The 15,348-nt window shown below is 37.0% G+C and overlaps 1 protein-coding gene across 15 annotated transcripts in view; it reads right to left on the bottom strand.

Annotated features, from left to right (window-relative positions):
* APBA2 (amyloid beta precursor protein binding family A member 2) overlaps window positions 1-15,348 on the bottom strand; it is a 360,332-nt gene that overhangs the window by 83,599 nt on the left and 261,385 nt on the right. For 9 of the 15 annotated variants that reach the window (XM_056807712.1, XM_056807715.1, XM_056807711.1 and 6 more), the window contains 2 exons: window positions 4,681-4,826; window positions 1,212-1,247 (listed from right to left, as the gene is read on the bottom strand). In XM_056807712.1, the coding sequence (XP_056663690.1) occupies window positions 1,212-1,247; window positions 4,681-4,826 (182 nt within the window). The remainder of the gene's footprint in view (window positions 1-1,211; window positions 1,248-4,680; window positions 4,827-15,348) is intronic. The other 6 variants (XM_056807743.1, XM_056807735.1, XM_056807755.1 and 3 more) reach the window with 1 other exon arrangement.

The raw sequence follows: 15,348 nt of genomic DNA on the forward strand, positions 1-15,348 counted from the left end.
TCTGATTTCTCTTGGGTCACATAGTTCTTAATGGTCAGAGTTGGATATCATTGATTTGGAGGCACAAAGGACCTAAGTGGTCATCTAGGACTGTGTCTTCATGTTATATTTAAGAAAATTGAGCCTCAAAGAGCTTATGACTTGGTCAAGTTCTCATAGTTGTAAGTGGCAATGCCAAGATTCAAACTCATGTCCTGTGACTCCAAATCTAACATTCTTTTCCACTAACCCAGCAGTTTTTAAAATGTTGTCTGGAGACCCAAGGTCCCTCCACAATATCTATAAAGTCAAAACTATTTTCATGATAATATTGAGATATTTTAAATTCCAATACAGCAAATATAAACAGATATGACCTTCATAAACAAAAACTCAACAATTTTTAAGAGTGTAATGGAGTTCAGAGACCAAAAACTTTGTGAACTATTGATATGCTTGCCTATCCAGGTTTGATTTGAACCCAGGTGTTCTTATATCCAATCCTACCATTCTATCCATTATACAATATTGCTTCTATTGGTGTCAAAACAAAAGGAAAAAGAAACTTTTTAAATTGCATTTCAATACTAATCAAAGAAATTTGATACTTAGTATAGTGATATAGATATTAAAATGACTGTAAATCTCCTAAACTTAGTAAATGATTGTATTTATAAAAATTTACTAAATATCATCTCTATTGTGAAATGACAGCTAGGCTGACCCTATTCCAAACCCTTTTTTAATTAGGTGAAAATATATGTGCATATTGCAAATTGGAGTGTTCACGGTACTGATTTGGTAAATTAAAATTAATGAGTCTTTAAATATCAGAATAATTTAATTAATGTCATAGTTAGGCCTAAGCTACAGTAAAATATATCACTCTGTCAGCATGAAATGCTTCACCTAGAAGTATAACCACAATTTAAATATAAAATTAGTCTTTTTTTTTTCAGATAAAGCAGGTATTGGTACATTTGAAAAACTAAATAGAAGAGAAAGGAAGCAATGATCAGCTACTTTAGTGAAGAGGTAATGGAAAAAGAAATGAAGCCATTTTTGTGGCTCCATTTGATAATCTGGAATTAAGTAATCAAGGGGAAAAGGAAAGAAGACTCAGCATTAGCACTTCATGAGGATTCCTAATGGAAAAGCACAGCTTCACAAAGAACAAGCCACAAAAACATAAACAAACACTGGTATTCCAGAGAAACATTTTTTTTACACACCACTTTTTTCTTGATTTTAGCAGCCTTCTGCATCCTCTGAGTAGCACATAAGAGAAAAAGAAAAACAGATGGGCACAAAAAAGACACAGCACATAGTATATCGTATAAGTCTTTGGGCCAGTGGGCTAAATGCTCTGAACCTACATAAAATGGAAAAAAACCTACCAAGATAGGTCGTCTTTTTGATTAAGTATAGACAGATACAGAAATGATAAACTGATCATTAAAAACCCTTAACAAGTTTGTTTCTTAACAGCTGGATTCAGCTGGGACACTCTCTTATGTTTATATATGGAATGATAAGGACAAGGGAAAACTTTTGCATGACAGATTGGGCTAACTTTGAGATCAGAAGTTACTGCCTCAGTTAAGAACTAATTTCTCAAAGTTGAAACTGTACAGGTAAGATTTGGGGGTGGGGGGTCTTCATTTAATGGGCTAGTCTGCTAAATGTTAGGAGGACATTTCAGAACCTTTCTATCCCCTGGAAGAATGCTGGCTTGTTCCTACTACAATGGTTGTTTAGTAGTGTTCTTACTCTAATGCATGTCCAAATTCTTGGGCATCATTAAAAAAAAAAACAAAGCCCAACTCTTTCCTATGTGACAAAGTGATATTTAGGAATCCCTCTCTGTACTACAGAGGTACTGAGGGCAAAGAGTGCACACAAATTGAAGAAAGACACCAAAAGTCATTCATGGAATTTTAAAATATAGCCTAGACCCTATAATAAGTGTACTTCTTCTACTAGATGGCAAGTTCCTTGAGGACAAACATTAGACATAATTTATCTTCCTATATCCCCCACTGTCCTATGTATAACTTTGCACAAAATGGTGCACTTGAAGAAAAGCATTTCACTGGGAGACAGGATTCCTGGGTTCAAGTTTCAGCTTTGATACTAACTAGTCACTCAACCTCAAGCAAGTCACTTCCCCTCTCTGGGCCCTAATTTTTTCATCTGTAAAAAAAAATAAAAAATAAAAAGTAGGGTTGGACTATAATCTCTTAAAATCCCTTACAATCCCCAATGGACTATGAATGTATGAATCTAGGAACCATAAGCATTTGAGAAACATTTTCTAAATTGATTTGAATTGTCAAGAGTCACTAAATATAATAAAGCCTGAGAGCAACTGCAGTGTCTTCACATCATATGGCAAAGTAGTGCTACCTAGCAGGGAACATGAGGATCAAGACTGCAAGTCAGGGGAGCTGGTACTATATCTACTTCTGCAGGTCTGTTCATGTGGCCATAATCTGTGACCTGTGGCAGGTATAATCATATGTTGTCCACGAGGACCAAGAGTTCTCTTTCATGGCAAGAACTCTTTAGGCATCATAAGGATTTCATTTCATTTTATATGGCTCAAAAGGGAAGCAACTTTAGTATAAAATAGCCCTCATTATTGGCAAGAAGGAAAATAAGGGGGAAAATCCACTTTTTTAGTCTAAAATCTGCCTATATTTTTCCAGCCCTCCCCTCTTCTAAAGGCATTTTTATTAATAGTACCTAGTGTGTAGATAGAGTTCAAATAGCATGTTTTCTATTAACACTAAAGGCAATTCCTTAACAAGATTTGCTTATTTTAGCACCACTAACTCAGAAAATATTCAGCTATCTCTCACACTTATAAACAATGTTAAGACCTTGAACTACCTAGCAGAATTGAATATTATAGCAGAAAGAACATTTGGATTTGGGGTCAGAATAAATGGTATTTAAGATCTGGCTATAACTAGCCAGGTTACTATGGTCTAGTTATTTAACCTTTGTAAGCCTCAGTTTTCTGATCTGAAATGAACACTTAATAATTGTAAGACAATGATACTTTACACCACCTACCTCAGAATTATAGGCTTCAGAAGGGAAAGGACTTTAGAGGTCATCCAGACCAGAAGTGTCAAATGAACATGTGGCCATTGGCCCAAGTAAAGCCCAAACCAGCTTAAAATGTAATCGGGAGATATTTAACAAGACAAACAAAAATACAATAAAACATGGATAATATTACATTTTTAAACTAAGTCAATAAAGAACCCACAGGGGTCCTTATGTATGATTTAATAACCCCCATTTCAATTTCAGTTTGGCACCACCAGTCTATACCAACGCTCCCTCATTTTTTGTTGTTTGACAGTTGTTTCAAATTCTTCATGACACCATTTGGGGTTTTCTTAGAAAAGATACTAGAATGGTTTGCCATTTCCTTCTCCAGCTCATTTTATAGATTAACAAAATGGAGATAGAGTTAAATGAATTGTCTAGAGTCATACAACTAGTAAGTGTCTGAGGCTGTATTTGAACTAAGGTTTTCTTTGACTGTAGGCTCAGCACTCTATCCACTGAGCCACCAAGCTCCCTCCTTTTTTTACCCATAGAAATTAAGACTCAGAAAGGATAAAAACTCAAGATCATACATGAGAATAAGTAGCAGAACTAAGATTCAAATTAAGGTCATCTGACTCCAAATTCAGATCTTTCTGCAACCTAACACAGATTTTCATAGGGTTCAGAGCATAGGGGATTTATAGATTTAGAATTGGAAGTGTCATTAAAGATTGTGTAGTCCAAGCCTCTCATTTTACAGATGTGGAAACTAAGAACCTATAGGTAATAAACCAATCTGTCCATACAGCTAGTTAGTAGCAAAATCAGCATTTGAACCCAGACCCTCAGATTTCAGATCTGTGGGGGTTTGTTTATGTTTGTCTTTGGAAAGAAGAAATTCCTCAAGAAAAGAGGACATAGCTTTGACCAATAGTTAAGAGTTTTAGAGGAATGTAATGATTTTAGTGACATGTGTCTCATTTAACATTAAATATGATGTAACAAAATTATATCACTGCTGTCATCCAGATTCTATCAGAGGCACAAATTTACATAGGACTAAGTTTATACTTGCCAATTCTAAGCATTTCCTATCTGGGTTATGAGTACCAACTTCTTTTATGAAATGAATTTCCCTCTCCATCTGTAAGCTCTTTAAATAGAACAAACAAGGCAAATACCATTGTACTAGGACTTAAGGCTTTAAACAATAATAATTTTTGGCATCTAGAATGCTTGAAAAATGACCTCTTTTTTTTAGAAGAAAAATGTTTCCAGGCTGCAACTTAGTGAAATGAATTCATCTGGAAACTAATCTCCCATATTCTGCAGCTTGCCTATTTTCCTCTTGCAGACTGAATTCTTTCTGCCTTTGAATCCTCAAAGAACTTTGCTAGTCTTAAGACTCTTTGTTCTGACCTCGGCAATAATTTATGTCTAGCTCACTGGAGGGCTAAGGTTTTCAGTGCACTTTCACATCAGGTCTTGGAAGCAAAGTGGGACTCTGCTAGGGTAGAACTAGACTCACTTCACCGCACCGTGAAGTCAATTTGAAACCACATGATTTTAGTCTGACTCCTGGAGAGCTCAGCTGCCGAGGGACCTAGCCCCTTACACCAATGCAAGGACCAAGGCTACCTTGACACGGCTGACTGCCTCTTGGGCCTGCATCATTCTGATATTTTTGGAAGGGTTTCGTTCCGAGAGCAATTGTGTAGACCCCAGGTAATTGGCAGCAAAGATGATTCCATCGATGAGATCTTCAGGTTCACAGGGACCTGGAACTAAACAATGAAGAGAGTTAGTTTCTTCCTAGAAAAGTGGAGCTGACTTCAATTAAGGACACTCACACCCTACAACTAGGACTGGTCCTAGGAGAGGCGTTTATCAGATGCTGTCAACATGCAGGACACTGGTGGGAGGGGAACGATTTAGCAGTCAGAAGGTCAGATTTAACAGATCAAATCACTGTGATTCTCACCACTACCTGAACCATTTTCCTAAATAAGTTTCTTTATGTTGTGAAAATAAGTGCAGAACCACCTGGCCACCATTCAATGCACCAGACATAAAGTATGTCAAGAGCTGATAGAGAAAGCATGTTTTTTTTTTTTCCCCCAAAATTGGGCACCATCTCTTAGACTTAAGGAATGGCAGAGGGGAAATTTATAGACACCAACAACTGTAATTTGCAGCACCTCCTCACCAAGGAGGCAGCTACACGCTGAGAACATATCTGCTTCAGAAGTCAGAGAAGCCATACGCTACTGTCTACTGAAATGGTCCTGGTTAGGAAACAAAGGCTTTAAAGCCAACACCTGACTCTGCTATTTGCTAGCTGTCCTTTGTGACCTCACACAAGTTACTGTGGTTGCCCTCTCTGCACACCTTACTTCCTTCATTTGTGAAATGAGGAGGGTGGTCATGATTTCTAAGGTCTGTTCCAGCCTCACATCTCATGGAGCAATTAAGAGAGAATTGGACCTGCAGGCAGGAAGATCTGGGCTCAGATCTTGCCTCAGACACATCCTAGATAGGCGACCTAACCTGGGCAAGTCACTTAAGCTTTCTCAGAGTTTCCTCCACATCTTACTTTTACTGATTGATAAATAAGGACTTTTGTTAACTATGTGGACCTAGACAAGTCATTCAACCTTTATGATTTCCTTAACTAAAAAATAGGACCCAATGGCTTCTACAGTCTCTTAGAACTCTAAATGTATGATGTTACAAATGTGTCTATACTAAGACCACAACATACTCCAAGAGTGACTCTTGGGAGTTAAGGAAGAAGAATATGAGTATGAGTGACCTTCATTAGCCTAACTCTCTCTAAGGGATTAGAGACAAACATGGCACAATGGAAAGAATATTGAGTGTGGAATTAAAGGACTATGGTTTGAATCTTGATTCTAATACTAACTACTCATATGATCTTGATTAGGTTCCTTAATTGCTTTGGTCCTCAGTTTTCTCACCTATAAAATGAAGAAATGGGACTAGTTGCTTTCATTTCTTTGATTCTTGGATAATACCTATATAGTGTGCCCCCTCACAGGGAAGTACAGAGGAAAAATCAAATCATTATAGAATTACCTTGGAGAGCTACTAAGAAAGGGCTGGGGAAAATTTGCTACTCACTATCTTTTATTTATAAACTAGTAAACGTAAAGTACAGAAGAAACTCTTTAGCCAAATGTTCATTATACAAATATCCATTTTCCAAATGCCCCCTTTAATAGTGACATTACCAATGATATTTCCATATAACAATCAAGAGTATTTGAAAGTCTAGAGGGCAACTAGGTGGCTCAGTGGATAGAGAGCTAGCCTAATGACAGGAGGTCCTAGGTTCAAATCTGGCCTCAGATACTTCCTAGCTGTGTGACCCTGTGCAAATCACTTAACCCCCATTACCCAACCCTTACCACTCTTCTGCCTTGGTACCAATACATAGTATATTGATTCTAAGGTAGAAGGTTAAGGTTAAAAAAAAAAGTCTAATCGCCCATCTTTTTTTTTCTCTAATAAATGAGTAGATTCTTGATTACATATTTGAATACTTAATTCCTTATTTGGTTTTCTCTACCAGTCTATGTCCCAGTCCTAGCTATGAGCCATAGTCTATAGATTATAGATAATTCAGTCATTTGTGCTTTTTATTATAATTTCTTTCTCAAAAAACCCAGCTGTGTTAACACATATGATAAGGACTTGAAACAATGTAAAAATGAATTGATGATTGAGCCACAATAACACAAACACTAGCTTTATTGAAATCTTGTGGCATTTGCAAGATTTCTAAATACAATTATGTCTAGCATTTTTTTAAAACTTTACCACAAACTCCCATACACATATGCATGTGGTCAATAAAATATGCATTAAAATAACCTCTCTTTCCAATCATCCTGCAAATCCAATCTCTTTCAGATTTGCCAAGGACCTCTGAAACATTTTGTAGGTTGGTATTATATTAAAATCTAAAATTAATTGAGCTGCTTTGTCCACTTGGGGCTCTGTGCTCCTTGCATCTAAATGAGGGATATAAATATTTGGAAGGAAGAGATTAAAATAAGTCATTACCACCTATTTCACACCAATGCAACAGCTCACATGTACTAAAACCTAATTTAATAAACTGTTAAGAGTCTGGGGGGATGATTTCAAGGTATTTTAGAAGAGTCTAAAAAGTATTAGAGATCATAGAGAGCAGACTCCCTAAATTGTAAACTGACAAACTCATTAGCTGACAGCCACCTCAGGCTTTTACTCACCTCCACTGCTGATATCACTTATCTATTTTCCCTATTGCTCCTATGGGCTCCATTTCTTTCATTGCTTTTAACCCAGTATTATTACTCCTCATCCTTCTTCCCCTGAAAAAACAATGGCCCCTGGAAGCCCCTGCACTAGTCCCTTTTTAAATCATTGGGGAAAAGGAACTTCGGTCTAATCACACACCAATGCAGAAATTTCCTGTCTACCACATTCCTGACAAAAGGTAGCATGATAAAGCAGGACATGTGTTAGATCTGAAATCAGAAGACCTAGGTTTGAGTCTTAGTTCTGCCTCTTACTATCTGGGTGACCTGAGACACTTTCTACTTCTCTGTGCCTTAGTGTCCTGGTCTCTAAAATAAGAGTGTTAGGTCAAAGGACTTCCAAAATCTCTTCCAGCTGGAAATCTGTGATCCTAAATGGTTATCTAGTCTCATCTTAGATACACTTCCAGTGATGATGAGCTCCTTATTTTAAGAGGCAATCCATTCTATAATAAAAGCCAACAATTATGCAACACTATTGGGTTGGCCCTTTACATATCTCATCTCATTTAATTTAATCACAACTGCCCCATTAGGTAGGGGCTATGCCTTAGTCCCATTTTATGGATAAATAAACTGAGGCTCAGAGAAATCAGTGATTTGCTCAATCACAGAACTATTGAGTAGAAGAGGCAAGATTCTGAACAAATGTCTCTCCTATCTACAAATCTAGTGCATTTCCAACAATGCCAAATGGACAACTAATTATTATAAAGGTCTCTTTCAATACAAGGTAAAAATCTACCTCCCTGAAGTTCTACCTAATGATTTATTTTAGTTTGATTCTTTAGAACCAAGCAGAATCACTGAAAAAAAAGTGTAAGGCAACAATGGTATTCCTGTAGGAGCCACCACTGAGTCTCTGAGACCATCATTTGATATGACAAGGAACTCCCTTCTTTCCAGTGCCCCACTGGAGAAAGAATCCTTCTTATAATTTAAAGGGACATAAAAAAGAAAGACAAATTTAAATTTCTAAGGACATCTTTATATCTTCTCTAAGATGCATAATACATGTTTATTGAATAAATCAATCTTCTCCATGCAACCATGGAAAGTCTATGCAAACAACCAGTCTATTCCAGAGACTGACTTGACTGTAACTAAAGATGTAAGGGATTCAGCTAAAAATATCTTTCCAGGACTGGGAAGAACTTCATTGGTCACCCAATGTAGCCCAGGGAATTCTGAACAATGCCCCTTCTACAGTACATCCAACATGGATTTATCTAGTCTTTGCCTAAAGAACTCAAACTCATTTACCTTTAGCAAAGCTCTAATTTTTAGGAACTTTTCCACAACAGAACTTAGTATACACTTTACAACTATTACTTATTGCTCCTAGTTTTTCTATAACCAAAGCAAAACAAGTAATCCCTATTCCATATAACAAACCTAAAAATATCTGCTCTCTCCTTTGTCTGCTCCCTTCACTTAGTCTTTTGCAAAGGTTCTTATGCACATGACTAACATTCTAATTCATGTCCTCATCAGCTCTTACTGGAACTATTACATTAACTTAGTTGTTTTTTGTGCCTAAGTCCCTCCCTTTTCCAATTCAATCTTTATATAACTGCCAAATTGATATTCTTAAAGCATAGTTTTGGCCATGGCACTTCCCTACTCAAAAAGTGACATTATATTCCTTAAGCCCTCCATTATAAAATTCAAATTGCTCTTTTTGCTATTTAAGGCCTTTCAAAAATTGGCTCCACAGGCCTGCCTTTTCAGCGTGATTATACAAAACTAACCCCATGACCTCTGAATCCTAGCCAAAGTGGCTTGTTTGTGGTTTTACACACCTAATATTATGACATTTTCTCTCTCCTGTCTCCATTTCTAGAATATTCTCCATTCTCATTTCCTCCTTCCTCCTAGCTCCCTTCAAGTCCTGACTCAATAATCATCTGCTTTGAGATTCTGCTAGTTATTAATGCCTCTCCCTCCTCAAATCACTTTCTATTTTATATATACAGGTCATTAACTTATTTCTGTGCATGTTACATCCCATAAGAAAATGTAAGAGATTAGCTTGCTTTTGTCTTTGTATCCTCATCATGTAGCACAATGACTGACACATATTGTTTGTTGTGAAGTTTTTAGTCATGTCCAACTCCTCATGACTCCATCGGAAAGATACTGGAGTGGTTTGCAATTTCCTTCTCCAGCTCCTTTTACAGATATGGAAACTGAGACAGACAGGGTTAAATGACTTGTTCTGGGTCACACAGCTAGTATCTGAGGCTGAATTTGAACTAATAAGGAGGCATCTTTCAGATGCCAAGCCCTATCCAGTGTTCCACCACCTACCTATCCCTATTTTCCCCTGCTAGAATAGAAGTTTCTCATAAAGGGGAGAGGATGTGTGTTAGGCACCACAAAAAAGGTTTCTTGAAAGTAATCTTATATCTAAGGTTTACATTCATTAAATTAAATTCAATAAACTAAATCTATATCATACCTCTCCTCTTTATGAGTCCAATAACCCTTTCAAAAAAAAGGGGAAAATAGGCATACTATGTTATATGTTATTGTCACAGTCATTCTTTATATCACTACTTCCTTTTTTAGATATTCACTAAAAAATCCTCTCTAAAAACAGGGACATTAGCCCCTCTCTAGTCCTGTTTGCCAAGATCTTTTCATGACAGCAATTCAGCAATCATATTTCCCCAGTTCTTTCAGGACTCTTGTGTCTATTTTCTTACACCCTCTATACTTTGAGAAGAGAACTTATGACTGGAGAGATGTGATAGGCTTTGAATGGCAGGACAAGGAACTTGGAACTTTAATTAGTTGGCAAGAAGGAGCTACTGAAGTTTATTTTGAGCAGAGAAATGACAGGATCAGATCTATGCATAAGATTATTTTTGTCAGTAGTCTGAAAGAGAGAATGGAAAGAGTACAAAGTCAAGATAGGAAGTTTTAAGAAGTCCAATAGTCCAAGAGGGTTTTAATGAGAGCATCTTCAAGAGCATTTATATTGGGAATAAAAAGGAAAGGAGGCATGTGGGAGATGCTACTGGAGTAGTATTTACAGGAATTGCTTATAGAATAGACATGAGAAAGTATGGAGATGAAAAAACAATATTAACCTCATAGTCTCTAGCCATAAAGACTTAAGTGAACAGTCCACAAATAAATAGAAAAGTCCAGAGGTAGGACACTCCTATGAAGAGGTACAACTTATGCTTGTGTGTTTTTTATATGTTGAGTTTGATGGAATGGTGAAATATCCAGGTAGGGAGACTCAATAGCAGCTCAGGTCTTTAGTTCAAAGAGAAATCTGGGCAAAAGAAAAAAAAATTGGGATCCATTTGCATAGAAATGGTAGTTGATACTATAAGAATGAATTAGATTAGCCAGAAAGAATGTGTGTATAAAGGGAGCTAAGGACAAAGAATAGATTTCTAGGGAATACACACAATAAGGAATTATTAAAAGTATATGCTTTGTTGTAGTTACCCCAAGCACTGAATTGATAGTTATGGTTCTCTATGGGAAAATCGTTTTAGGCAATGTGATAAGACAAGGTGATTTCTTAAGGATGAGAAAAATTTGAACACATTTATTGTCAGTAGGAGAGATGGCAAAGATTGAAAAGGAGTAAAAGAAGGAATGAATGAAGGGGTAAGCTCCCAGAGAACATCTCAGATTTATTCAATGGCCCAACTAAAGGAATAGCTTTGAAAAAGGGCCATGATTAAAGGAGATTAGCACAGTTAATGGAAAATTATTTTGAGATATAGAGGAGATGAGATAAAGAAGTTCATGATATAAAGGACCTTGATTTTTTCAGTAAAATAGGAGGGGAAAGAGAAAAGATCCTTTGGAAGACTGGCAGAGAGATGGTACAGAGGGCTGGGGAGAGAGAAAAAGGTTTTGTATAAATAACTGTAAGTAAACATAATAATAAAATGATGAATATTATTAAAAAGCATCCAAAAGTAAGGATAATCCTTTGAGATTAGATAAGATAAATCTATGGTGGACTCAACATTTGCAGGACTTTTACCTGCTGCATTCAGCAGCTCAGGAATAGGAGTGGAGAAGGGATTGAATTAAAGTTGAGAACCATTGTGAAATAGATGATAAGGGAACAAAGGGGCATGGGATTCAAAGGTGGAGGACTGTGATAGTCAAACTGTATAGTTACAAGGAAAAGACTGCAAAAAAAAGAATACAAGGTTGAAATAAAGGCGATGTATTGAAACATCAAGAGGAATAGGAACTTTTTTGAAAACCTAGAATAGAATTAAAAAGCATAGGAGAGAAACTGAGTTCAAAAATGTGGTGTGAGAGTTATATCTAAGATAAGAACCCTTCTGTTATATAGCTTATGGAAAATAAGAAGTTTTATTAACTGCCAAGAACAGGTTGTTTGAAGGGACATCAATACAAATACTCATGTCTTCAAGTATGAGTAAAAGGGGTTCAGTAAAGAAGACTATGAGTCGACTAAACCTCTAAAGAAAAGTGAATGCTTATGAGCTGAGGAGATGATAGGAATAAGGATCTGAGCATGAATATGTCAATGATTAGAGTAAATCTCAAAGAAGATAAGGTCTGTAAATTATGGAAGTGGATTAGCAATGCAGAGCAAAATAATATTACAACTCCTACAGGATCAATTTGTTATGGAATATGAGAGAAAGAACAATTAATTCTGGAAAAGGTACCCAAAGATAGTTTGTCTTCCTAAGGAAGCCAAACTTAAATGAATAAAAAAATATAGAAAGAAAGAGGTCTAAAATAAAGTAGATTTTATTAACCCCATACTAGAATCTATACTGGAGAGGAGATGGAGGAGGAAAAGATGTCAGTGGGTAGATGGGGATTAAACTAAATATATATAAATATAAAAAGAGAGGTATCAGGGGAAAAGAATTTCCACGTGGACCTATAACAACTCTAGAATTAAGGAGATTAGGTAAACATAAGGAGAAATTTTGCTCAATGTGGGGCAGAGAGAAGAACGAGTTATCAGGGAATTAAATTGACCAGAATTGGGTAGTTAGACAATAATGGCAGCCACAAAGGTAATATCATAAATAAATTAGTCTCTTTACCCTTCTATCTTCTATAATAATCCTTGAAAAGAATTCTCAAGTGCCAGTGCTGCAAAAGTTGATTGTAATAATGACTGGAATGGTTACATAGCAAAGGAGCTCTCTAGTTTCAGGAAATATGAACCCATTTCCTATCCAATGGGCAAGGTAAAAGACAACAAAATCCACTACAATCCCCTCTAAAGACTAAGGTAGCAGTGTTGTCAATATGGGTCACCATCATCTACCTGAGCCTTTACTGGTCGGGGGGAGGGGGGAAGGGGAGTCTAATTGGATACTGATTTCAAAGATAGTCATGAAGTATGAGGCATGAAACCATAAGCAAGTCCTTTAATCTCTTAGTACTCTGGTAGCTCTCCAAGACTATAGAGAAGTGATGTGTGTTGGTAGAATAAGTTTCCTCACTTGGGATTTCCCTACTTTAATAAAATCACAAGCCTATTCCTTATCTCTACTCAAGCAATACAGGTTAATCTCTCCTCTTGGAAAATTCAATGAATTATGGACAAAGTTCAATTTATGTATCTGAAGATCTCATGGAGCCAACTAAATATTATAACGAACACTATACAATATTATCTGTATGTTGATGATGAGCCAAACTTCTGTTCATGCTGGTCTGCACATATAACATATGGAAGAATGGGAAAAAAGCTTGTGAGTCCCATGACCTAGATTCAGGTTCTTCCTCTTATGAACTGTATGGCATTGAGCAAGTCACTTGCCATCTAATCTTGCTTTGTTAGCTGTAAAATGAAGGGGTTGAAAGAAATGGTCTCTAAGGCCCCTTCTAGTTCTAAATTTATGATCCTTGAGAGTGAGGACAGTTATAATTTTTTCACTGAATCCCCCAAACTATCACAAGATAGACATATAATAAATACTTAGTGACTTATTGTTATGCTCATATGTCAGATATGTGTTCCATTAAGTTAAAAGGCCAAGAGCTTATAAATCAGTCCATAGAAGTCCACTTGGGCAGTAGGTAGATGGTACAGTGGATAGAGTTCCAAGGGCCAGGAGTCAGGAAGAGTCATCTTCCTGAGTTCAAATCTAGCCTCTGACACTTAGGAGCTATGTGATCCTGGGCAAGTCATTTGACCCTGTTTGTCTCAGTTTCCTCATCTGTAAAAAGAATTAGAAAGGAAATGGCAAACCACTTCAGTATCTTAGCCAAAAAAACAAAAACAAAAAACACATACAACTCATATGGGGTCAGGAAGAGTCAGACAAGACTGAAATGACTGAACAACCATAGGAGACATTTGAAATTTGAATAGTCAATGTGACAGCACAGTGGACACAAAGTCCTGTGAAAATCATTTTAGGAGTAAAGCTTTTAGAGTCACTGTACATGAAGAAGGATGTCTGAAAGGAAGGTTAGACTTCTAGAATGTCACTTAATACTAGATGAAGCCTAAGCTTTTGGGAAACTTTTTAGTCAAAAGCAATTGTTACCCAGAACCCCTTCTGACCAGACAGCACCCATTCTTCACAACTATCTCAGGGGGAAATTAAGGGCTGTGTCTAAACAGAGGCCAGTCCTACTGAAATGTTGCACAATAAACATGGGCTTCCTCCTACAGCCAGTGGGCTTGTTTCAAAATGACGCTACTATTTAGACGTTCTGCTCCTCTCTCCCTGCTTCAATGCCCCTCCTAACAAAAGAAAACTGTGAGAAAAATACTGTATATACAATTGTATGATTTCTTGGCCGGACTTCAAATAGAGTCTTTTCATGTCTCTCCTTTTGTCTCAGATGCCTTTCTCCTTTGCTTTGAAAGAAGTAAAATGCATTTGTGTTCCCTCATGCTGAGGGAGACTCAATTTGACTTGTACCAGCCCTTCTTTCTTCTGTGGTCCCTAGAGACAGCCCAGCAATGGTGAAAAGTCTAGTTTGTAAAGATCCCAGGGTGAATTTTAAAAGATGGAGAGGAAGACAGGGAGGGAGATTTGCAGCATTCTGGGGGAAATGTCTAAAAGGGGGAAGGAACCCTTTGTCTGCAAATGTAGTTCATTATGTTCATACTTAGCTCTGTGCATCTGGCTATGTTGGAGATTATCTATCTCCCCATCCAAGGGACCAAAGCCATATCCATACCACAGCCCCTTCCTTAACTGAGCATGAACTGGGCAATGTCTCTGGTTTTAACTCTCTCTCTCTCTCTCTCTCTCTCTCTCTCTCTCTCTCTCTCTCTCTCTCTCTCTCTCTCTCTCTCTCCCCCATAGAGTCTAACTATTGATAAAAGGACTCCCCAGTAGCTGCTAGCTTGCTGGTATGAGCTCAAAGAATTCCAACAAGTACTAAGGCAATTGCTCTGCATGGAAGTATTTCACATGGAAGCATAGCTGCCCATTTCCTCTTTCATTAATTCCTTTCAAGACATGTCAAAAAATAAAAATCATTTTCTTTCCCAAGTTATTAAAGCCATGGTTTAGAATGGCTCAGAATAAAAGAAGAGAAGCAGAAAATAAGAAAACACACACACACACACACACACACACACAAAACCTCAGAAAACAAAAAGAAAAGAGAGAAGAAAACAAGAGAGCCTAAAAGCTCATCTAGGGATGCTCCCAGTTTCTAAGCATATAACCTAGTTAAGGGACTTAAGTATGAAGTATTGGGGAAAAGAATATTATATTTTAAGTCAGTTTCAGTCAAGTTCCAGATCTGAATCTAATTAGCTGTATGACTTTGGCAAAAAAGATTTCAATTTCTCTGTGACTCAGTATCCTCATCTGTAAAATGAAAATAATCTCTACCGTACCAATTTCAAAGGGTTATTATGACAAAGGGGAAAAATGCTTTGCTTTCATGTTTGATGACTTATTCAGATCACTCCTTTGAAGAGTTTTAAGGCATTTATAAGACCTAACTCTGGCCCTAAAGCATGAATCCCCTCTACAAC

This window comes from Monodelphis domestica, chromosome 1 (genome assembly GCF_027887165.1).
Source record: "Monodelphis domestica isolate mMonDom1 chromosome 1, mMonDom1.pri, whole genome shotgun sequence".
In the NCBI taxonomy this organism is placed as follows: Eukaryota; Metazoa; Chordata; class Mammalia; order Didelphimorphia; family Didelphidae; genus Monodelphis; species Monodelphis domestica.